Source organism: Cetorhinus maximus, chromosome 18 (assembly GCF_964194155.1).
Source record: "Cetorhinus maximus chromosome 18, sCetMax3.hap1.1, whole genome shotgun sequence".
Lineage (NCBI taxonomy): Eukaryota > Metazoa > Chordata > Chondrichthyes > Lamniformes > Cetorhinidae > Cetorhinus > Cetorhinus maximus.
Window position 1 is genome coordinate 24,464,796 of NC_135896.1, and position 25,975 is coordinate 24,490,770.

A 25,975-nucleotide genomic window follows, 5' to 3' on the forward strand; every position below is an offset into this window, starting at 1 on the left:
TTCCCTTAAAATCCCACCTCACAATTCTGAGCTGCTCTTCCTTTGCCTCTGCATCCACTTCTTTGGCCAGGAGTAATCGTCTCATCACCACCACCACCACCACATTCCGTAAGATCTAGAGGCATCTGCATATTTAGCTTTTGTAGACGGACCTTGACCCTTTCTGGCCTAGTATTTTCTATTTCTTAAATCGTCCTCTGTATGACCACGTACACAAACAGTGGAAAATTGAGAAGTTTTCCGAGTGGGTGTGTTCCCCAGAAATGCTAACCAACTCAGTCTGTCCAGCATGTTTTGTTTTGGTGTCAGCCGTAACTCAGTTGCAGCCCTCTTGCCTCTGCTCTAGCCTGGGCTGATAGTCTGGTGCAGTATTTCATTGGCTGCAAAGTGCTTTGGGATGCCCTGGGGCTGTGAAAGGCATTATATAAATGCAACTCTTCCTTGTTGTTCTGTAGCTGCCTTGTAATGGCCATTTTGAACAAAGTGAAATTTTCTACCAATTTGTTTACCTTCAAATGTTTCAAAATAAGGGGACAGCAAAGAATAAGGAGAGCCAATGAATTATTTGAAATTTATTAATGAAATGGTTCAGTTTCCATGTTATCAATTGTGTAACAGCCACTTGTTGCATCATTCATTTCACAATAACATTTGCAAAGTCTGCTGTTAGCATTATTGAAGCAAAACATATTTTACTGAGGTAGCACATGATGAACCAGATGTAGTTTCTTTATCTCTACTGCAGCAGTTATCTTAGGCTATCAATGAACCGTGGAAATTGATGCAAATTATGTAAAGTAGGCCAGCAACCGAAACAAGCTCCTAGTTCCTTTTTGAAATTTCTGCCAAAAGATCACTCAGTTTTCTCGGATACGTTATGGCCTGTTTTGAAGTTGAAATGGATCAATAGATGGGGTATGCACTCATCTACCTCACCATTGCGTGCATGTCACAATAGTAAATCTCCTTTGGTGTTGCTTGCAGTGCATCAGATATGCTAATTTATAAGGTAAGTACTGTTGTGCCTTGTAATTTGCACCTTTGTATAGTTAGGGGATGGATCTGTGTCCCCTTAAGGTGACAAAGTTGTAATGAATGTCTTGGACCATTGAGTTTAATTGTTTAAGATGGGAGCTTTAGAATTTGGAATGTGTTTATCAGTTGGACGGTTCAGCTCAGAGGCAATCAGCCTCCTTAGGTTGTTACAGGAGTGACTTCTGCTCACCTAGATGTGCTGATTTGATGTTTCTAATGGATCTCTCTCAGAATTACTAACGATAAGTTGGCTCCAAAATGTTCAATATTTCTACACATCGAGGTATACCCATATAATGCTATTCCCAAACATTGACGCTTGCAGAATATGACAAGTTAATGGGAAATTCATGCAGGAAGTAGCCTAATGTAATGTCATATTATGGTAAATGGAAAAAAAATATTAATCCAAGTTTTAAGAAAGTGCTTCGCCCACCAAAAATTCACCTTATGTTTTGAGATCATGTAACTTTCTGAGTTTTTAGGAGGTTTGACTCACTGATATATTTGCATCAACCACATTTACTGTACAGTTGGTGTGGTTTTTTTGAGGTAGGGAATTTATTAAAGTTTTACTTCGAGACAAGTACGATTCAGCAAAATTGTGTATGTGACAAGGGTGATAGAAAATGGCCCTGACATTCCACCTTCCTCGAGGGCAAGTTCAATAAAACTTTTTTGCAAAGTTTGTTTGTTTTTAAGCAACCTTGCTGATTGTATGCCAGTTGTCCTTGAAGTACAAAATTAAGAACTTCTTTCTTTTGAAAAAGTTTATGATGCAATAATAATAATTTTGAGTTAAATTAAGTGATACTATGTTTTTTATTAACTCGGCAGTTAGTTGACCCACGACAGAATGCATTACCTGGCACTAGGACTTTTAGTGCTAAACCATTTCCTGGCTAATGTCAACACTGTTCCATTGGAAGAGCTGGAAAATGGAGGCAAACACTGGGTCGTACTTGTTGCTGGATCTAATGGCTGGTACAACTACAGGCATCAGGTACTGCACTAGATCGCGTGGGTAATGCAAAGACAGCTTGGAAATGATTGCTCATGATTTTATTTTCTCCTTTCTAGTTGCATCTCTTGTGATATTGAAATGTATTTTGAGCAACCATGCCTAGGCATTTTAAGCAAGGTTAACATTATTTTTAGCAGCAAATTCAATTAGCCTTGCCTGCTTAGCAACTGGGTCTAAATAAAACAGAAGTTGCTCTTCAGTTATAGAACCTTATCTAGAACACCATTCTACTCCTGCTAGTTAATCAAACTTTCAAGATGTTACAATGCATGAGTTGGAGTAAGTGTTTTAGACAATCAGCTTTTCATTGCTCTTTTTGGTCATCCTGACTCTTAAGTACTCGAGTGTTCTTTATTGTGCTTGAAGTGTTTTTAATATAACACGCGTTTGAGGTGCATTTCCTCTGGCCATAGTTTACTGGAATCTATACAAAAAGTTTAAAGCCACTGTTCCCTGAGATAATCCCACCTTCACGAAGTGTAATTGGTTGAGTCTCCCCTCTTTATACCACTCCAAGCCCACTCTGCAATCTGGTTGCTAGTGAGAATGGAGATAGGCTGGGGGCATGTCATTAGAGGAGAAGGCTGCACAGCTGAGTTGGGGAGCAGAGGCAGAGCTTCCAGCTAATGCTGCTTAGAGAACATCCCCCAAACTACTTAATTATTACGTTTTGGTGTGGGATGCCAACTATTAAGGCCTCTATGATTTATTTTTGTTCTTGTTGTAAGCAATACTGTGCTGGAAATTAATCTTTAATTCTTGGTGACTCTGGACAATCTGAGAGAGTTGACCACCTTAATCTGTATTCAGTGTGTTTTGAGGGGAGCCACACTGGGAGAAAGTGTGAATGGAATCAGCTGTATTGCCTTGGGACACCGCTCCTGTCCTTCACTTCCTTCAGATATGGTTTCCCACAGGAAGTGTAAGATTGTTGGAGGTTAACCCTCAATTCTGTATGTCAGGGAAGCATTTAACCCTTCACTGTTTACTTGGGGTTATATCTCTAATTGGGTACATTTTTACTCATTCTATTTCTTACATGCCAAAAATGGACATGTTAAATTTTCATATCTTCTTTATATTCAAGGCACTTTATAACCAGAATAAATATATATATTTGGTCTAATAAGAGTTTTGCCCCACCGATAGGCCGATATATGCCATGCCTACCAGATTGTCCACCAGCATGGTATACCCGATGAGCGGATTATCGTCATGATGTACGATGACCTGGCCCTGAATGATGAGTAAGTACATTATGAAACAGTTGCAAGAAGCTTTGTTTGTGAATGCGCAGTAACTGAACAGCTGGTATGTTTATTTTGCTTGTTTGCAGGAATCCAACGAAGGGTATTATTATTAACCAGCCCCATGGAAAAGATGTATATGAAGGAGTACCCAAGGATTATGTACAAGAGGTAATCCTCAAATTGGAGTAGGTTGGAAAATAATTGTGACAATTGTATTTTATTTAAAAACTTAACATATGATGGTCATATCAAAATATTAGTTTGCATTCACTTGGTAAAATTACTGGTGGTGTTTAAGCTTTAAAACCCGCATCACCAATGACTCCAGTGTGTGATAAGAACAAACTGTTAGCAGTTGTATTTAAGGAATACTTAATTTCTCTGTATTAAATGTTAGAAGTTGCAAAAAACAAAATGCAAGGTTCATTTGTCTGTGAATATGTACATTTGATTGAAATATTCTTTCACTGTTCTGTAACTTGGCCCCAGATCTTTGCTAATACTGAGTTAAACAAGCTGTTAGCATGTGTACTGAAGAAAGGCATTATCCTACACGCTGCCTTCCTGAGAGTACTAGAGTGGTACATCAGAGTACTAATGCTCTATCTCTGCAACTACCCTGAATTCTTTCTTTTCTACCCACTTCTTCTTTGTGAGCATTTCACATAATGTTCAACCTGTATTTGGGTCTTTTTCTTGGCTCAGTGGTGGCACTTATGCCCTGAAGCATGTATGCTGGAATCAAGCACGTTAATTTCAGCTGATACTTCAGTGCAAAACTGAAGGAGTGCTGCACTGTTGAGAGTGCCATCTTTCAGATAAGACATTAAACCAAACCAGTGTCTACTCTCTCGGGTGGATGTCCTGGCCAAAATGTATCCATCAACCAACATCGCTACGTGGCTATGTGGCCACTTACGTATTGTTCATTGTGGGACCTTGTTTTGGAAATTAATTCCTAAATTAAATTAAAAACCTCTGTGTGGACTAGCCATATAAATACTGTGGCTACAAGCACAGGTCCGAGACTTGAGAATTTTGCAGCCAATAACTCACCTCCTGACTCCCCAAATCCTGTCCAGTGTCAACAAGGCACAAGTCAGGAATTTGATGGAATACTCTCAATTTGCCTGGAGGTTAAGCTCCAATGCAAGAAGCTTGCCACCATCAAGGACAAAGCAACATGTTTGATCAGCATCCCATCCAGCACCTTAAACATTCACTCCTTCCACCACCAATGCACAGTGACAGCAGTCTGTCCCATCTACAAGATGCACTGCAGCAGTTTATTAAGCCTCCTTTGACACCACCTTCCAAACCTGTGACCTCCACCACCTAGAAGGGCAAATGTAGCAGATGAATGGAAACACCAATGCCTGCAAGTTCCCCTCCAAGTCACACACCACCCTGACTTGCAACTGTGGGTGGAATCGACCCAGATTTCACAAAGTGTGGTAGCGGGAGGGGAAGAAGTCGTTTTCGCACCATATCATCCCATTCCCAGCCTCATTAATGATGCATTCTTGGGAAACACTCCAGATCACTGGCGGGTGGTCTCGGATTTGCCCACCATGCCGTGACCTCAGTGCTTCCTTGCTCTGGATGCCATATTTAAATGCACCAGAGCGCAGCTTACGTTATGTCTACAGACCAGGACTGCTCCAGGTGACAGATGGCCCTGAAAGCAAAGAAGACGGCAGCCCTCAAATTTAGTGACGCCTCTCTGGGGCACCTGCTAGCCGCCAGGATGTCCCCTATCCCCGCTCTGGCCGCAGGAAGTTCACCAGAGTCACCAATCCGGCCTGGGAGGCAGTGAGAGCGGCGGTCAGCGCCACTGGAGCACAGAGGAGGTCAGCCATCCAGAGCACGAAGAGGGTAAATGCTCTCATCCGTTCCACCAGGGTAAGTCAACCATCTCATCGCTCTCAACTCTCGCAATCCCAAACCCATCACACATCCACAGGGATCTCACACCTCAAGGGACAACACCACTAACTCTCACACACACCCTCACATCTCCATCAGGCTCATACCCTCTGGAGCTCGCGTCTTCATCCTGTCCATGGCGTCGCTCACCACACACATTCCACACGGTGCCATGCATCCTGCTCACACTCTCTCCATCTGTTTTCATGCAGGAGAAGCTGGCTCACATCAACAGGGAGAGGTCCCAGACTTGGGGTGGAGTGGCCCACATTAGGCCCCTCACTCACCTTGAGGAGTGTGCCATCACGCTGGCTGGTGAGGATGTGGACCGTGCCTGTGGCGACAGCGAGGTTGACGGCGAACACCCTTGTGAGGATCCTGCACCACATCATCCCTCTCTCAACGGAACTGTGAGCGCTCTCTCTCCTGCTTTTGACTCTGCTGACATGCACTAATTATCTCTACTTTGGTTCACAGGGAGTTCTGCCAAGCAACTGACACCCTCAGCCAACCAGTACCTCATCCAGGTCTTCACCTGCAGCCAAGAGGACACCTCCTCCATTGAAGAGCTGGAAATAAGCAGCCTGGAAGACCCGTCACAGTGCTTACCCACACCCTGCACCAGCACAGAGACACACATCTTGGTGGGACCTGGACCTAGAACAGGCTCGGGTTCACAATCTGGTGGTCACTGCATGGACACGTGTCTGCAGCAGGAGAAGGCAGGTTCAGCCGAGCTCTTTGGCACTCGGAGGACTGCTGGGGAAGAGGCATTTGTGAAGTCCAAGTCAGATGATGAGCCTCTGGATTCGGCCTTCCAACTCATCGCGGAGAGTCAGCAGAAGGCGGAGGAACATCACACACAGCTGTTGGAAGCCCTCAACAGTGGCATGCGAGTTGGAGGATTGCGTCTGCCTGCTCTCTGATGAAGTGGTGCCCACATGTGCGCGCATGGAGGTCTCAATGGGAAGGATGGTGGACACCACGGAACCCTGGTCCAGCAGGACTTGGAGATGCGTGCAGACCTGCACTCCGTCACAATAGTCATGGGCGAGTTCCCTCAGTGGCGATATGAGAGGGAAATGCAGCATCTTGATGTACCTCCAGGTGCTTCTTCCCCTCAAGGAGTCAGGCCGGGGCCCTCAGATGCCCAAAGGGAAAAGGAGGGGCAGCTGGACACCTCTGGGTCATCCACTCAGGAATCTCAGAGGTTGTTCGCTCCCTCTGAGTCCACTTTGCCTGTGACCCCCTCAACCTCATCCTCTGTCATTGCAGAGGGAGCAGCTGGCCCACAGGAGGACAGCCAAAGTAAGCCAGGGTCCCCAAGGCCTTGGCTCTCCAGAGGACGCATGCTGAAGTCATCAGAGGCAACAGGCCAACCATTGCACAGGCTGCCTCCACCCCTGCTGCAGATGTCAGGACATCTAGAAGAAGTGCTCGACCTAGAATAGTTAAGAAATTCTGATCACGTGGTTGCATGGGTCAACACGTTTTGTTACCCTTTATAATCTGAAAATATAATGTGTAATGGTGTCTTTCAGCTTCATTGACAGGCTTTGCGAGTCCTCCCCACCAGCAATTCAGCTCCACGCAACCAGACCACGAGTGATTCTGGAGGGAGAAGTGTGTTAGTGTTTGTGTGTGGCGGGACCTCATGGAAGCACACTCACACGCAGAGGCTTCCTGTATCACACTCATCTCAATGTCCTGAGCATTTTCAATGCTGCCTGCTGGGGTTCTGTTTCCGTTGTCCATCTGAGCTGCCCTGTATCTCCGCCCAGCCACTGATCACACTCCCATGCAGCACCCGTTCCCGTCCAAAACGTGGCTCCATTCACTTCAAATTCCACAACAATGGTCGTAGTCGAGTTTTTGATCAGCTCCCCTGCCCTTTTCCCGCCCCTTGTCACCTATGCCCTTCTCCCCCATCACTGTCGACCCCCTGGCATAACCTTCCACCTACCCACCATCACCAACCAGCTAGAACCCTTTTCTTCCCTGGATGTCCAGGTGAATGTGCACGATCCCTACCTTCCTGAGAATCCCACCCCCATCCATGTTGACCTCCCCAACCTCCTCCTTCCCACCTCCAGGGTCCGTGTCTGCCTCTGAGACCCACCAAACACCCTCGCCGTCCCTTCTACCACTACCAATGAACCCTCACTCTCCCACCCTCTGGCTCACACTTCCCACTCTCATACTCACCATTCCCTTCTACAGCACCCACCCACAGTTCATTGCCCGGGAGGCAGCCATTGACTCTACAGACCCATCTTGCACGTTAACCTGGACATCCCCCACTTACTCCCTCCTCCACCCTTACTCCCTCCCTCACCGTTACTCCCTCCTCCTGTCCCCCCCCCCTCCAAGCTCCTTTCACCTCACTTCCCCAGCAGCAACCCCCCCCGACCCCTCGCTGATCACCTGTAGCAGCCCATGGCCGAGACCGTGATGTTCTGAAGCAGACCCGAGACATCAACAGAGACCACCCACCCTCCGTGAGCTGCTTTGCGGCGAGCTAAGCCAATGAGAATTGACCCAGCATGCAATGCACGTGTTCCTCCAGCACCCAGTAGCTGTAAGGCTCGAGCATCTTCTGCTCCTCGGATACCTGTGATCTGAGCAAGGCCCTAATGTTAAGTCCCAACTTTTGCACGTGACACTTGCCCAGACGTGTTCTGGGCGGGCGTGTTTTCCCGCTGGTGTAACGGTAAATTTGGTGTGGGACGATGATTCCGGTCGGGCCTCACTTCGCATCCAGTTAGTAGGATGCAAATCGGGTTCACGCCGGTCTCCAGTGGGATTGGCATTCTGCCATGGCGGACACCATCCGATCTGTGCTTTCACACCAGCGCGAAACTGATTTTTGGCCTCCTCGTCATATTGTCGTTGTCCTCCATCTGCCATGACACCCAGTGCTAACGGGGCCAGAAAATTCTGGCCTCATGTCCTAGCTCCTTCACTGTCACTCGGTCAAAATTCTGGAACTCCCTACCTAACAGCTCTGTGGGTGTATCTACATGACGTGGACTGCAGCGGTTCAAGAAGGCAGCTCACCACCACCTTCTCAAGGTCCATTGGTAATGGGCAAGAAATGCTGGCCTTGTCAGTAATGCTCTCATCCAAAGGAAAGGAAAACGACTACACCTCGATAGTACTTGGTTGACTATGAAGGAGTTTTGGGATATCCTGAGGTCATTTAAATATGCTAATATCAATGCAAGTTCTTTATTTATTCAAACCTCATTTTGTACATAATGTTATCTTCTATATCCCTGTTACATAGCATGTGACCCCAGAAATCTTTTTGGCTGTTCTGAGAGGAGATGAAGAAGCCGTAAAGGGGAAAGGTTCTAGCAAAGTTTTAAAAAGGTAAGATTTCCGTATCTAAACTAGTTTAATGGCCTAGATGGATTCTGTTTTTTTTCTTTTGGTTTAATTTGATAACACTACTGGACTGAAGTAACTGATGAAAATATCTCTTTGCAACAGAGATCTTCTATCAATTAAAATGAATGAGTGATTTCTGTAGGTGTGTATAAATTTAGGGACATATTTATCAACATTACATTTTTTTCACATAACCAACATTATATTACCTGAATCATGCTGCTTCTGTGTGTCATTTGCAGCAAAGTTAGGCAGCTGAATGCTATTTTAACATTGGCAAATTAGCTCCTGCAAAATTCTAATGCGTTTTAATGACTTATCTGCTTATGTAAAATTTCAGTGGCTGTTATTTTAACAAAGTGCATTACTTAATGTACCAGAAATCATGTTTGGTCAACTAGAAATTCCTGGTGTATTAACTGAACATAATCCATTTTGTAATAGCTACAATGGGGTGAAATTCTACTTTGATAGGGACAATGATGGCAATAGTGAATTGGTCCCTTATATACATCCCAACCAATTTCCCTTCCGATGATGAGGAAAAATATGTGGTTGTATAACGGGCGGCCGATTTATTACTTCCACTTTTTGTTTCTAGTTCCATCTCCCGTACCCCTTTGAACACGTAACTAAAGATGTTTTAGGATAAAAGCAAAATAAATTGAGTTGTATAGCATTGCATTTGCACAGTGATTTGAGCTATTGAATGTATATTCATTTGGGCCTTTTAAATTTCAGAGCTACAGGTTTTCTTGCTATGGGGGCAGCTTATTTGACACTTCCTTCTAAAAGCTTCAGTTTACTGAATTGAAGGCCATCCTGATAGCTATTGAACATCATTTCACTAATTATGGCACTATTTTTTCAAAAGTATCTATTTATATTATTTTGTGTCTTTTTGATTTTGATAAATGGTACAAACTGCAAAGCTTGAAAAACCACCATGCAAACAGTAAAATAATTTTCTAGTTTGCAAGTCTTATATTGTCCTTTTAGCTTTGAATCTCTTACAACAGCTCTATACTGATAGATGATTTGAATTTTGTTTTGGCAGTGGCCCCAACGATCATGTGTTTGTTTATTTTGCTGATCATGGAGCTGATGGAATTTTGGCATTCCCTAACAGCGATGTGAGTAACCTCTCCTGAAAGTAACACTCTTCACTTTCATTTGGTCTTTTAGGTATAATTACCTGTTTAAGGTCCTTTTTTTTTAACCATCTTCAGTGTCCAAGGTGCTACTAATGCTGTTGACTAATGAGAATGTATATAGTATTTTTCTTGAATAGAAGAAATGGTTCATGGTTTTGATCAGCGTGGCACAGGCATCTTTTTAACAAGAACACAATTCCCAAACTAGTAATGCATTGTACAGGTAGATTGACTGCTGAAGTTGCTTTTTAATGTATGTGTGTGTGTGTGCATTGATCATGCCTCTCCTCTTTACCTATGGTTAATTACACACTTGTCTTAACTCCTGAGTGTTATTGTCTTCCTATTCTGGATGTGTCATTTGACATAAACAGATATTTTCACACAACCTGATGCCCTGTTTTTCTCGGTGGGGGTGGGGGTGGGGGGAGTTTAACTTGTCCACCTTCACATGCAGAAGGAACCTTGTAGGTTTTTAGTGTTTTTCCATTTAAACCATGATACTACTAACTGTAAAAGTTAACGTTTCAAAGACACTCTGAAGCTCTCCTTGAAGCACAGCAGCTTTGACATTAATGACTGGGAGGAGCTCGTTACCAATTGCTCAGAATAGCGAGAACTTGTCTATCAAGCTGCACCACTAAAGGTGTCAGTGATGACCTTTAGTTAACAAATAGGAAGATTTTTGATCTTTTGTATTTTGGTCCACTTTTGAGTCACAGTGCCTTAGCGATGAGACAGAGCAGTGGGACAGAAAGCAAGTCCTGCATTCCAGACCCCACTACCTTATGGGATGTCTTGCCTATGTGCACAAACTCCTGCGGTTTGAGAATTGGCTTTTACAGTCACATGACGACCCATGGCAGAAACTCGCACTAGTGTCATGTCTATCATCTGTTTAGATCCATAGCACTTGTAAGCTATGCAGCTGATCTTTATTTTCTGTGACAACATTTTTCTAATGGTTATCCAAATCCCCACAAGTTCTTTCTATGTACTAAGTGGATCTTATCCACTTTTGGCTTGTCACAGTTTTAAAAGCACCACATGGTTCTCTGAGAAATGAAATTGATTCACTGGTTTACTTATCTGTCTCACCGATTTGGAGGGAGGTGTATCTGGCTGTGTTAGGGAACCTTGTCCTTGTAAAGTGTTTTACTTACCATCAAAGTAAATTGTTGCACGCTTAAAACAAGAATTCTTCTGATTTTTATTAAGTGGATGTTTTTAGAACCTTTAGTACATTCTAGTCTTCCACAAGAATGGTGAATGAAGCATGGTTTGTTTTTCAGCTTCAAGTTGATGACCTGCAAAAGACCATCAGATACATGTATAGGCATAAGAAATACGCTAAGGTATTGTAAGCTTTAAGTTCTTCCAGAATATGGGGAGAGGGGGTGGTGAGTGGGGAACGATAGAACTCGGATGAAAAGTTTGTTTCACTAAGGTTTGAAAGAAACTGTGGGTATCCAAAGCAAGTCTTGGGACTGCCTGGTATTTATTTGCCTATACTATGGGAGAAGTAGGAAAGAGAATCCTATATTTTATTCAGGAAAAAATTCAGAACTTGGTTGTCAGTAGCTAAGATCACCTATTTTATTGTATGTAATGTTTATGCCTTGTGAGCTTAGAGTAAAGTATGTGGCATCTATTGAGGCTGCACCATGTACTTAGTCTGCTAACAGTGAATCATTAGCTTATATAATATTGAATTGAATTGTAACTTGACCCGTCGAGGGCTGGACATCCCATATATTCACCTACTGAAGGAGTCCAACTGTAACTAAATTTGTTTTCCAATTTCCATTCTTCACCCCGAGATAAGACTCGTTGAATTAATATAATGTCAATGCTTCTGTCTCTGAAACCAACAAAGGGAGATTTTTGACAGTGGGATTACATTAAAATAAAATTATAGCTATAGGAGCGCCATTTTGTATAGGAAAAGACTTTTGAGTCACTATTGGTTTAGCAGAAACAGTATTGTTTTTTAAAATTATTCTGCAGGTATTTAGTAAGAAATTTGAAGCAAAGGTTCTATGTTGGCATCATTAACACTTGGTTATAAATAGGAAAGAATTTTAGGAGGTGGGGAGAGGTAAGGTAATAAAAGGATAAGGATAGATGTCAGTGATGACCATTAGTTAACAAATAGGAAGATTTTTGATCTTTTGTATTTTGGTCCACTTTTTTTCTATTCAAATGTGAAGCCATCAATACTTTGGATTAGATATACTAGACTGGAATTGTGTGGAAACAATAATTTGCCTTTACATACTATTCTTTAACCAATACAACATCCCAAGGCATCTCACTGGAGTGCTGTCGAACAAAATTTGATGCCAAACTGCATAAGGAAATCTTAGGACAGTTGATGAAGGTAGATTTTAATGAGTGTCTTATAGAGGGGAGAGAGAATTAATTAGGGAGTTTAGGACTTGGGCCAATGATGGAGTGATTAAAATTGAGGCCATGCTAAAGACCAAAATTGGAAGAGCGAAGAGATCTCAGAGGGTTGTTGGGCTGGAGGAGATGACAGAAATTTGGAGGTGTGAGGTCATTGAGGGATTTGAACATGTTGATGAGAATTTCAAAATTGCCCCAGGATGTTGCCATAATAGTAGAAGAATCCAGTAGCATTGAACATTGGTCAGCTGTGGTGTTCTGGGTTATCTTAAAAGTTTTATTTCCCTGTTTGAACACACACATAGACTTGGCGGTATGTGTAGAATCTGTTTTTTGACTTCAGCATGGCTTGTATACTGCTCGCTGCAGATGAGCAGGCAGCTGTGGGAAAACAGATTGGCTGCCCTACACATGACTCTCAGATTTTGTGTGAACTGTTTTTGTGTGGGTGCTTTTCTGTCGACACAACTTTAGCCTATTGGATCTGTGCCAAAAGACGGAGTCAAATAAGTTCTGAGTTTGGGCTACTAAGTATCTAAAAAAAAAAAAATGACTTTTGGCCTCATGACTTTGTTCATTTTGCTGCATTGTGTCTCTTTCCATGTGAGCACTTCCTCCCAAAAGACGAACTGAAATCTTGATGGGTGAAATTAGTTTCTGTTTTGCTGAGGCATATGTAAAGTATAAATTTCTACCAGCAGATCGGTATGTTTAAATTTTAAACTAGGTTTGTGGTATTTAAGACCATAAGACATAGGAGCAGAAATTAGGCCATTCGGCCCATTGAGTCTGCTCCGCCATTCAATTATGGCTGATATGTTTCTCAACCTCATTCTCCCGCCTTCTCCCCGTAACCTTTGATCCCCTTACCAATCAAGAACCTATCCATCCCCGCCTTAAATACACTCAATGACCTGGCCTCCACAGCCTTCTGTGGCAATGAATTCCATAGATTCACCACTCTCTGGCTAAAGAAGTTTCTCCTCATCTCTGTTCTAAAAGGTCTTCCCTTTACTCTGAGGCTGTGCCCTCAGGTCCTAGTCTCTCCTACTAATGGAAACATCTTCCCCACGTCCACTCTATCCAGGCCTTTCAGTATTCTGTAAGTTTCAATCAGATCCCCCCTCATCCTTCTAAACTCCATCGAGTATAGACCCAGAGTCCTCAAACATTCCTCATATGTTAAGCCTTTCATTCCTGGGATCGTACTCGTGAACCTCCTCTGGACCCTCTCCAGGGCCAGAACATCCTTCCTGAGATACGGGGCCCAAAATTGCTCACAATATTCTAAATGTGAATTCTAAATTCTAAAATAAAGCCTCAGCAGCACATCCCTGCTTTTATATTCTAGTTCTCTCGAAATAAATGCCAACATTTCATTTGCCTTTCTAACTACTGACTCAACCTGCAAGTTAACCTTAAGAGAATCCTGGACTAGGACTCCCAAGTCCCTTTGCACTCCAGATTTCTGAATTCTCTCCCCATTTAGAAAATAGTCTATGCCTCTATTCTTCCTACCAAAGTGCATGACCTCACACTTCCCCACATTTTATTCCATCTGCCACTTCATTGTCCATTCTCCTAACCTGTCCAAATCCTTCTGCAGCCTCCCCGCCTCCTCAATACTAGCTGTCCCTCCACCTATCTTTGTATCATCTGCAAATTTGGCCAGAATGCCCTCAGTTCCTTCATCTAGATCATTAATGTATAAAGTGAAAAGTTGTGGCCCCAACACTGACTCCACTAGTCACCGGCCGCCATCCTGAGAAGGACCCCCTTATCCCTACTCCCTGCCTCCTGCCAGATAGCCAATCTTCTATCCATGCTAGTACCTTGCCTCTAACACCATGGGCACTTATCTTACTGAGCAGCCTCCTGTGCGGCACCTTGTCAAAGGCCTTCTGGAAGTCCAAGTAGATAACATCCATTGGCTCTCCTTTGTCTAACCTACTCATTACCTCCTCAAAGAATTCTAACAGATTTGTCAGGCATGACCTCCCCTTGATGAAACCATGCTGACTTTGCCCTATTTTACCATGCATTTCTAAGTATTCTGAAATCTCATCCTTAATAGTGGACTCTAAAATCTTACCAATGACCGAGGTCAGGCTAATCGGCCTGTAATTTCCCGTCTTTTGCCTCACTCCCTTCTTAAACAGGGGGGTTACATTAGCGATTTTCCAGTCCTCTGGGACCCTCCCTGACTTGAGTGATTCCTGAAAGATCACCACTGACGCCTCCACTATCTCTTCAGCTATCTCCTTCAGAACTCTGGGGTGTAATCCATCTGGTCCAGGTGATTTATCCACCTTCAGACCTTTCAGTTTTCCTAGCACCTTCTCCTTGGTAATGGCCACCATACTCACCTCTGCCCCCCGACTCTCTTGAACTTTGGGGATGTTACTCGTGTCTTCCACCATGAAGACTTACGCAAAGTACCTATTCAGTTCCTCTGCTATTTCTTTGTTCCCCACTACTACTTCTCCAGTGTCATTTTCCAGCGGCACAATGTCCACTTTTGCCTCTCTCTTACCCTTTATATATCTAAAAAAACTCTTGCAATCTTCTTTTATATTACTGGCTAGTTTACCCTCATATTTAATCTTCTCCCTCCTTATTTCTTTTTTAGTTGTCCTCTGTTGGTCTTTGTAGGCTTCCCAATCCCCTGGTTTCCCACTGCTCTTCGCCGCATTGTATGCTTTCTCTTTAGCTTTTATGCTGTTCCTGACTTCGCTTGTCAGCCATGGTTGCCTTGTCCTCCCTTTAGTATGCTTCTTCTTCCTAGGGATGAATTTTTGCTGTGTCTCCCAAATTACTCCCAGAAACTCCTGCCATTGCTGTTCCACTGTCTTTCCTGCTAGGCTCATCTCCCAGTCAATTCTTGCCAGCTCCTCCCTCATGCCTCTGTAGTTGCCTTTATTCAACTGTAATACCGTTACATCTGATTCCAGCTTTTTCCTCTCAAATTGCAGGGTAAATTCTATCATATTATAGTCACTTCCTCCTAAGGGTTCCTTCACCTTAAGTTCCCTTATCAAATCTGCCTCATTACACATCACTAAATCTAGAATTGCCTGTTCCCTAGGGGGCTCCACCACAAGCTGCTCCAAAAAGCCATCTCGTAGACATTCCACAAATTCCTTTTCTTGGGATCCACTACCAACCTTATTTTCCCAGTCTACCTGCATATTGAAATCCCCCATGATCACTGTAACCTTGCCTTTCTTACACGCCTTTTCTATCTCCTGTTGTATCTTGTGCCCCACATCCTGACTACTGTTCGGAGGCCTGTACATAACTCCCATTATGGTTTTATTTATCTTTGCGGTTCCTCAACTCTACCCACACAGATTCTACATTTAGAAAGCAGCATCTGTGTTTCCTGCAAGTACAAACTCACGACATAAACTTAATTTCTTGTACATCAATGGTATCTCTGGTTAGATCAGCACATCTAAAGGAGAAACAAAGGCGGAACCGTCTCACGTTTGCACAAAGTGCGATAGAGGGGGCGGGAAAAAAGTAGTTTACCCACCAGCTGCAATAGCAGGTTTTCACGCCGTATCGCGCCCCCTTCCCACCTCATTAATTATGCAGCCACAGGAAACACAGCCGTCTCGCTGGCGGGCGGCCTCCGATTTGTCCGCCACACCGTTACCTCACCGCTTTCTCATGCTGGACACCATATTTAAACTGCAGCCGCCCGCACACATCTCAGTGCTTGCAGCCCAGGACTGCGCTGGTGAAGACATGGCCCCAAAAGCCAAGAAGAGTGCAGCCCCCTGATTCAGTGATGCATGCATGGGATGCTTTCCGGATGCCATGGATGCCCGCCGCCTTGTCCTCTTACCCCCACTCTGGCTGCAGGAGGCTCATCAGTCTCACCACTCCAGCTTGGGAGGCGGTGGCAGAGGTGGTCAGTGCAATGCTACACATGAGGTTGGCCATCCAGCGCAGAAAATGGATGAATGGTCTCATCTGTGCTGTCAGGGTAAGGCGACCATCTTATCACTCTAAACACTCACACTCACAAGCCCATCACACATTCACTGGCATCTCACTCACTGCCAGCTCAAGGAACATCACCGCTCTCTCTCTCCGCACCTCACATCTCCATCTGACCTCATCTCCTCTGGAGATTGCCTCCTCAGCCCTCGCCATCTTGAAGCCACTTGCACAGATCAACATGTTTCTCCACACACACCCTGGGATAGCCCCCTCCCCCAGTACAGCTCTCACCCCGCAGCCTCTCCCTTTGCCTGAGGCCACTTCTCCCGCTTCCCCAAGGAAACCCTAGCCCTGCAGCCGTCAAAAGACCGCCCCCCCCCCCACCACCTTATGGCTGGCCTGGTAGGTAGAGACCTGCCCGTGAGCGCCCCCAAAAGTGATATGGTGCTGCCTGTGAAGCCTGGAGCTGATGACTGCGAGTGTTGCCCAAAGCAAAGCAGGCAAACAAACCTCAAAGTCCCAAGTGAAGCGCAGCTCGCCAGGTGCAGTTGTGAAACGCGTTGGCTTGCCCGGATGATCTAGCGGGGGGGGCTGATTCCAGCGAGCAGGGCTTATAATGAGATGCTAAAGTGTTGAAATTAGGTTCCTGACGTGCGGTCCACTATTGATGGGTGGAGAGGACGATCGCAAGCTAGTTTCACGACCAAAGGATTTTTGGTCTCCTTGCCATATTGTCCCCCTGACACCCGATGCCAACAAAACTGGAAAATTCCAGCCAAAGGCAAAGTAGTTTCAAAGTAAATGGTATTAAGCAAATTTAAGCACTAGGCTTGATGCATCTAGGTTTTTCTTTGCTTGTTACTACTTAAGAAAACAGTTGAAATATGATGATCTGATAGTTGTATGAAATTGTTTACCTGTTTCAGTAATATATTAACCAAGTATCTCTCAAAGTCTAGTGTTCTAGGCAATCAAATAGTTTTCAGTCACTCAGCTTTTCTGCTAAGAATCTCTGATCAGCTCAATCCAGTCTACTAAGCATTGGTTAAATTTTAACAATACCACCCTGTACCCACGTTATTCTGAAAACCTGAATTTGCTTTAATATGCCTTACAAGTAAAAATGCATTACTGATCAATATGTTTTGATGCGGCTTTGCATGGCATATTTTTGGCAGTTGATCACTTTATAAATGGGTTGCCCTTGTGACTTGAAATGTGTGGTGTGAAATTGGGACTGCTGTTTGAATGTTGTCCATTGGTTTTGGTTTTGTTCCACAACTGCTACATAAACCTTCACTTGTATTACTTCCAACTTCCCCAATGGGTGGAGGTTTTGGTGCCTTTTCTATGTTCCAGAGTGACATTTAAGAATGCAGTAATAAGCTCATGTATGCTATGGCTAAGATTTGATGACCCATTGCACTGCTTCCACAGATGGTGTTTTACATTGAAGCTTGTGAGTCTGGATCAATGATGCTGGATCTGCCAAAGGACATTAATGGTATGAAAATTATAGCAGTTTAAGGTTGAGTAGGAGCTATAAAACTCAGATATCTGAATGCTAAAAGGACCTTTGAAATGATTTGGCATTTTAATGTTTTTTTTAAATACAGTACAGCGCCTCAAATCTGCTGTCCAAAAACAGGAGTTGTCTGAAAACACGACAGTTTTAGAATGTGCCATGCATCAATTTGAATTGAGTAAAATTGAAAAAAACTTACGTGGACAATTCGGCTAGGTGCTGCATTGGCATGGTATGGCTCCAGACTAGTTGTCCCCTTTGTTGTTCATGCACCAGCCTATTCCCACCCTCTGAGCGACCCTTGACCCCACCCAGCCTGGTTTGACCCAAGCCGCCTGACCCGAAATCAAACCAGATCTGAAATCCGGCACGGCATCAGTCCTGAGGTTGCCAGTTTTAAGTCGCTGTACCTGTAAAAGTTTTCCAATGTACTGAGTGACCATTAGCTTTTCATATTTCGGCCTTCTAATTTTTTTTCCAGGCTTTCTACAAGCTGATTAATATAAACTTGGAAAAATCCAGTGTTCATGCAGAACTCAAGTTTAAACAATCCTCTGCACAACAAGCTAACATTATTGTGATTGTTATCGCAAAAATATTATTGTCAATATTGATGCATGCAGCATTGTTTAACTAACACCTTAGCTTTTCCTATATGTTTCACAATAAATAATATTGCAATGTATGGTGGAATTGCTAAATCTATTTTCGTTGAGCTCTAAAATTGGACTCTGCTAATGGTCATCTTTGCATACATCAGACATCATTTCCTGACTGAATATGTCTCCTAATGGTTTATTATTGGTCATTAGGAGCTGTGTAAGTGTATTACCCATTGAGTATCCTTTTCTGTTCCATTGCTTCCCATAAATGAGCCAGAGCCTGTCTCTATCTCTGACTGTCACTACTTGGGTAGTTAAAATCATGGTCTCAGGGGAGTAAAGAAGTGAGGTTTAACACAAAAGATGGTACAGATATAAATGTGGTTTCTGCTAGATATATATTCCTGGGAGTGCTGCTCCTGGCCCTCAAATCATCAGTGTTTCCTTATCAACCCAATTGCATCCCTTCCTGGTTGCCCACCTCTCCTCCACCCTGCCTCCCCACAAATCATTGGCCTCTGGGCTAGAGAATTCCAAAGATTCACAACCCTCTGAGTGAAGAAATCTCTCCTCATCTCCATCCTAAACAATCAAACCTTTATCCTGAGGCTGTACGCTCGTGTTCTAGATTTCCTAGCCACAGGAAAGAACCTCTGTGTCTGTCCTGTCAAACCCCTTCAGAATCTTGTATGTTTCGGTGAGATCACCTCTCATTCTCCTAAACTCAGAGAATATAGGCCCAATTTACTCAGCCTCTCATCCCAGGAACCAATCAAGTGAACCTTTTCTGTACCGCCTCCAATGCAAGTATATCCTTCCTTAGACATGGAGGCCAAAACTGTGCAGAGTACTACAGGTGTGATCTCACCAACACCTTATACAATCGTAGCAAGACTTCCTTCTCCTTATATTCTAATCATTATTCAATAAAGACCAAAATTCTATTTGCCTTTCTAATTGCTTGTGGACCCGCATGCTAACTTTTTGTGTTCCTTGTATGATTACACCTACCTCTTCCTGAACATAAACATTTAAAAGTTTCATAACTTTTAAAAAAAAATTCTGCTTTTCTATTCTAACGACTATAATAACCTCACACCTCCCCAAATTTATACTCCATCTGCCACCTTGTTGCCCATTCATCAACCTGTCTATATCTCTTTGTAGCCTCTTTGTGTCTTCCTCACAGCTTACATTCCTACGTAGCTTTGAATTGCATAAATTACTCTTGGTCTGTTCACTAGTCATAGTCTGCCAACTTAAATGTCCCATTTATCCCTACCCTCTGCTTCCTGCCCTTTAACTAATCCTCCATTCACATTACCCCTAACTCCATGAGCCCTTCCTTGCCTTCTGTGTTGCACCTTATCAAAAGCCTTTTGGAAATCCCAGTATACTACGTTATTGGCTCCGCCTTATTTACCCAACTAACCACACCCTCAAAAATCTCAATTTTCAAAAACGATTTCCATTCAGTAAAACCATGTTGAGGCTGTCTGATCATACTATGATCTTAGTGCATTGTTAAGGCTTCCTTAATAATAGACATTGGGAAAATGCTGGAATCTGATGTCAGGCAAACTGGCTTGTGGATCCTTATTTTCTGTCTTTGTTCTTGAATAGTGGTGTTCATTTGCTAACTACCAATCTGCTGGGACAGTTCTGGAATCTAGGGAATTTTGGAAAATCATGACCAGTGCATCCAACACCTCTGTGGCTACCTCTTTTTAGGATCCGCGGATGTAGGCTGTTGGGTCCTGAGAACACGTTTGCTTTTTTGTCCTTAAGCTTTTGTAATACTTTTTCTCTGCTGATATTGATTCCTTTAAGTTCTTATTCTACTGTGAAGCCAGACACAAAACATTTGTTCAGCGTCTGTGCCATTTCCTTATTCCCCATGATAATTTCTCCTGTCTCTTCCTCTATGGGGCCAATGACTAAAATCAGGGGTACAACCCTAAAGGGTGTGCAGGAGCAGAGGGACCTGGATGTACATGTGCATAAGTCATTAAAGGTGGCAGGACAGGTGGAGAGAGCAGTTAATAAAGCATACAGTATCCTAGGCCTTATTAATAGGGGCATAGAGCACAAGAGCAAGGCGGTTATCCTGAGCTTGTATAGGACACTAGTTAGACCTCAACAGTTCTGGGCGCCACACTTTAAGAAGGATGTGAAAGCATTAGAGAGAGTGCAGAAGAGGTTTACAAAAATGGTTTCAGCGATGAGAAACTCCAGTTATGAAGATAGATTGGAGAAGTTGGGACTGTTCTCCTTGGAGAGGAGAATGCTAAGAGGAGGTTTGATAGAGGTGTTCAAAATCAGGAGGGTGCTGACAGAGTAGATGGGGGAAAACTGTTCCTCCTTGTAAAAGGATCGAGAATGAGAGGGCACAGATTTAAAGTGATTTGCAAAAGAAGCAAATGCGAAATTAGAAAAATCTTTTTCAAACAGCGAGTGGTTCGAGTCTGGAATGCACTGCCTGGAAGTGTGGTGGAGGCAAGTTCGGCCGAGCATTCATGAGGGCATTAGATGATTGCTTCTATTTAAATAATGTGCAGGGGTACGAGGAAAAGGCAGGAGAAGGGCACTAAGTCATAATGCTCATTCGGAGAGCTGGTGCAAACATGATGGCATGCCACATCATTTGCCTTGGGTATATTTGAAATCAGACATACTGATGGGTATTAAATGGCCTCCTTCTGCATCGGACAATTCTATGATTCTGTGATGTTTACTTTCACCACCTTTTTTGAATATATTTGTAAAAGCTCTTACAATTGTTTCATTTTTATAATTCCCGGCTAGTTTATTCTCACATTCTATTATTTTCCTTTTCATCAACATTTTGGTCACCATTTTCTGGTTTCTAAAACTCTCCCATTCCTGAGGATTACTTCAACTCTTTGCAACATTATAAGCTTCTTTGAATCTAATGCTATCATTAACTTCCTAGTAAGCCAGGAGTGGACCTTTCTCGCAGAGTTTTTGTCTTCTTTTGTGGCACAACCCACTCTTCCACTATTGGTGACACAGCCTCCAGCTAACTCTACTTATCTCTCTGGAGCACTGTCCCTAAACCGCTCTATCATTCTACCCCCCTCTCAGCCTTTCCTTTGCACAGCCCATCTCTTGCACACCTAGCCATTTCCCCGCTGTAAAGTGCCTTGGGTGTTTTCTACATTTAAGGTATTCCTATAAATGCAAGTTATTGTTGTTGCTGCTCGTTCAAGTGCAGTGTCACTTTCAGTAAATTTTAGTCATAACTCAATTGCCTTAAAGTAGCACAGTGTCAATTTGAAAGCATTGCTGATGTTTTGTTATTGAAATGGGAAACGCATCGCCTTTCCAGCATTTTCCATTGGTATTTAGTAGAGAAAAATAAACTAACATTTCACCTTTTAACCACTGATCACTCTTTTTTCCCTTTTTTCGTTAAACTCTATCCCTCTGATTACAGTATTTGCCACTACTGCTGCCAATGAACAGGAGTCATCATATGCCTGTTACTATGACGAGAAAAGAGAGACCTATTTGGGTGACGTGTATAGTGTTGTGTGGATGGAAGACTCTGACCAGGTATGTAGGAATACATCAAAATAACAATGCTAAGCATTCAGGTTGCAGTGTAATTAATTCTTAATGTCCAAAAATCTCTCTCCTCATGAAGTAGCTAACTCTGAAGTAGAATTGGTATAAATGTACACACTGCTGCCCAAATCTTCCTGGCATGGTTATCTGCTTAAATTTGGAAATACCTAAGTGACCTGCCGCAATGGAGAGGACTAACCTGGTTGTCAGTGAACATTTCCAGATAATTAAATCTCTAAATTCTGATTTTGCACGTATTGCATAGCTGCACCTAATGCAAACGACAAAGATAATGTAGGCTATTCTTTGGGTAGACAAACACAAGGCTTTATCCTGAGAGCATTCTGGTAGAGAATAGGAGAAGGGTCCATTGTAATTGGAAGTTCGTGTTTGTGAAAGAATGTATTTCCTTTCTTTTAATTGTAGGAATGCTAAATAACATTCAGCAAAGAAAAATATTTCAGTTATTAGATTACCTTCATTCAAAAGATTAAAAAAGCAGTCAAATATACAATTGTTAAAGAATTACTGATTTTGCAGTTTCACCTATAACTTGAGGTATTGATGCTGTAAATGTAGAAACTTGCTGATTTTTTTGCAGGATGTCCAAATTTGTGCCATATCATTTGCCTTGGGTATATTTGAAATCGGACAAGCTGACAAGTATTAATGTGTGGAAATAGTGGCGTGGTGCTGAAGATTTCTATTTTCATTCCTATCCTTTTAGGAGGACCTGAAAAAAGAATCATTACATAAACAGTTTAAAATTGTAAAGAGCAAGACCAACACGAGCCATGTGCAGGAGTATGGAAATCTGGTAAGGATTTGACTTCTTCATTCATAATGATAGCAATTGCTCAATAACTTTAGGAAGAGGAGGCTGGAATAAACCACCGTGTTATTTTTAAGCCAGCTGCTCAGGCAGGATGTGAATGTAACAAGAAATAGGAGCAGCTTTGACCTTAAGACCTCCTTGAGCCTGCTTCGCCGTTCAATGAGATCATGGCTGAACTTTTACATCAACAACACTTTTTCGTACAAACATGTGAGTTAGGAGCAGGAGTAGGCCACTCGGCCCTTCGAGCCTACTCTGCCATTCAGTAAGATCATGGCTGAACTTCTGAATCAATTTCACTTTCCCCTTGATCCCCTTTAACGCCGAAAAATCTATTGATCTCAGTCTTGAATGTGCTGAACAACTGAGCATCCACGGGCAACTGGGGTAGAGAATCCCAAATATTCACAAATTTGAGGGAAGAAATTTTTCCTCATTTCAGTCTTTAAATGGTCAGCCCCTTATCCTGAGGTTGTCTCCTGGTTCAACACTTTCCAACTAAGGAAACACTTCTCCTTGTCAAATCTTCTGAAAACCTTATCTTTTAATGAGGTCACTTCTCATCCTTGACACCAGACAGTATTGTCCCATTCAGCTCAAGCTTTCCACATAGGTAGGCCTCTCATACCAGGATTCAACTGAGTAAACCTTTGTTGCATCTCCTCTAAGGCAAATATGTCTTTCCTTGGGCATTGAGAATAAAACTGTAGCCGCAGTGGGATTCGAACCCAGGCTCCCAGAGCATTGCCCTGGGTCTCTGGATTACTAGTCCAGTGACAATACCACTATACCACCTTCTCCCCTATCCTGAAATTGAATGTTCTGTCACCTTTTTAAAAAATAGTTCTGCACTTCCATTCTTCCTACCAAAGTGAATAATTTAACACTTCTCTACATTATACCCCTCCTTGCCCTATTATTTAACCAGTCTATATCCCTTTGCAGGCTTTTTACATCCCCCCTCACAGCTTACTTTCCCACCTAGCTTTGTATCATCAGCAAACTTGGGCAAATTGCACCTGGTTACTTCGCCTAATGTAGAATTTCAAATCTAGCTTGGGAAAGGTATAAAAACGAAATGTTTTATCTGGAAGATTGAAGTTCATTAAGGCTAAAATTTTAATTCACTCATGACCTTTCTAAAGGGAAAGAGGGGAAGCCAACCCAGCCCTGTCATTGGGTCTCTGTTTATTTCACAGTCTGGTTCATAAATGGAAATGTCATAGTTGTAGACGATTTTAGTGTTGCATGTTTAGTATTTTCAAACTTGTGATGTTTTGGTGCTTTTTTTTTTACAGCCCCCACTTTAAATTTGAGTTGACTGAAAGCATAAGACCCTACAATGGTGTTTTGTGTTTTGCCCTTAAAAAATGTACTTGTTGCCTTTTGGCAAATCCCCTAGATAAAGAGTGTTTAAGTGAAGCCTTAAAATTAGAATTAGTACAGTCAGGTTTAAAATAGCCAGCCCTGTGATTGGTTTGAATGTGATCATTTTTTTTCCCACAGTCAGACTTTTATGACTTTACCGCTACTGAGCTCTGCTCCAGTGCATGTGGCATCTCTTCCCAACTCCTTTCTGAAATCATGGTGGAGAATTGTGGTAGAGAATTTCATCAACAGGCAAAAAATATAACCTAGATTTTCAGCGTTCATGAAACTCAACAATGAGAAATACCATGTTATGATTTATTTTTAAAAGAAAGATCTTGTATTTAAATAGTATCTTTCACTTTCCTGCAGACGATAAATAACTATTGAAATGTTATGACAGAGGCAAATGCACAGGCGGCAATTTGGACACTACAAAGTCCTAGAAATAATGATTGCTGGTGTTGGCTGAGGAATAAGTGATCATGTCAGGTCACCTGGATACTTCTCCTACTTTCCTTTGAATACTGCCAGCAAATTTCTTAGAGGCAGGTAGAGTCGGAGTTTATGCAGAAGACAGAACATTCAACAGTGCAGCACTTGCTCAGTACTGCTTTGGTGCATGAGCCTAGATTATGTGCTCAAGTTCTGAAATGGGGCCTGAGCATGCACACCTTGTGACTCTGAGACAAGATTGCTAGCACTATACAAAGCTCATGCTGTTGAAAGCTGCTCATTAAAAGCAATACTAAATACAGGAATCTTTTCATATTTGTTTTTCCACTCCTCAGACACTTTCCCACATGAAACTGAATGCATTCCAAGGCTCTAGGAAGGCTGCCCTCAACACAAGACAGCCTCTGCCAGATATTGTGGATGCAGTACCAAGTCCTGATGTTCTTCTTGCCATCCTTAAACGGAAGTATATGGCCACAAACAACATTGAGGAGGCTCAGAAGCTCTTGGTGGAAATCGGTGCACATCTGGGGGTGAGCAGAACACAGCAAAAGTCATCCAACCAGAAACTATTTTCTTTCTTTCTGAAATTAAGGTTCTGGGAAATGGTTCAGATGTTGGATAATCAATTCAAACTCATTTTGTCTGCAGTGAACTATGTCTAGTGAAAACTCCATTAGTATTCTTTTAATTATAGACCCTGAAAAATTGAATAGCAGAATTGTAGATATTTGTATTGATAATGTAAATCTATATTGATCCATTTGGTGTGTAATAGAATTTACTCTGACATCGGGGGCCAGATTTTCGTGGAGGAGGCAGGAAAGTTGAGTCAGGAAACTTCCTCACTCGGCGGACCTGACTCCTTCAAAAAGGCCCCCACCTGTCTTATTTTCATTCTAGGGAGGTCGGAGTGGAATGGAGTTGGCCCCACCCCCTCTGGAGGCAAGCCTGAGGCAGCAACAGAGGTGGACGGGTGGCAAGGCAGCAGGCTGGAATGCCTGCCTTCATTTACTGGGACATCAGTCCGCTTGTAATGATGAATGTCAGGCCCTCAAACCTTCACCTCTCAATGCCCTTGGCCCACTCCCAACCCCATGCTCTCATCCAGTATCCACTATGGGCAGATCTCAGGAGCCATGTCTTTGAAAAGGACATAGGGAAAAAAATCTTCTAACAATCTTATAGAGCTCTCACTCAAACACACTTCATACTGAGAAAACACTCATTCAAAGAAACAAATTTAAAACAATGTGTCCCCACAAGTGGTCAATCTGTTGTAAAAACACACATGTATTCAGTAACCACATCAAAGACAGATGATAATCCTTTAGTAACCTCTTAAAATTGCCGATCAACTGTCTACATAACCCTTTATTGAGAAAAGTGGTTCTGTAGCTTCCAAAACTGAGCCGTATTCATAGTGACACCAACTATCAAAACAAACCCTTCCAAATAGAACCAATGA

At 42.8% G+C, this 25,975-nt stretch overlaps 1 protein-coding gene across 6 annotated transcripts in view; it reads left to right on the forward strand.

Annotated features, from left to right (window-relative positions):
* The window catches only part of lgmn (legumain), a 60,063-nt gene that overhangs the window by 22,530 nt on the left and 11,558 nt on the right, over positions 1–25,975 (forward strand). For 3 of the 6 annotated variants that reach the window (XM_078562215.1, XM_078562220.1, XM_078562217.1), the window contains 10 exons: positions 1,873–2,038; positions 3,209–3,306; positions 3,396–3,477; positions 8,522–8,607; positions 9,683–9,758; positions 11,072–11,134; positions 17,571–17,637; positions 21,718–21,836; positions 22,576–22,665; positions 24,843–25,040. In XM_078562215.1, the coding sequence (XP_078418341.1) occupies positions 1,892–2,038; positions 3,209–3,306; positions 3,396–3,477; positions 8,522–8,607; positions 9,683–9,758; positions 11,072–11,134; positions 17,571–17,637; positions 21,718–21,836; positions 22,576–22,665; positions 24,843–25,040 (1,026 nt within the window). In that variant the 5' untranslated portion in view covers positions 1,873–1,891. Of the gene's footprint in view, positions 1–772; positions 1,010–1,865; positions 2,039–3,208; positions 3,307–3,395; positions 3,478–8,521; positions 8,608–9,682; positions 9,759–11,071; positions 11,135–17,570; positions 17,638–21,717; positions 21,837–22,575; positions 22,666–24,842; positions 25,041–25,975 lie in introns of those variants that run through there. The other 3 variants (XM_078562216.1, XM_078562214.1, XM_078562218.1) reach the window with 3 other exon arrangements.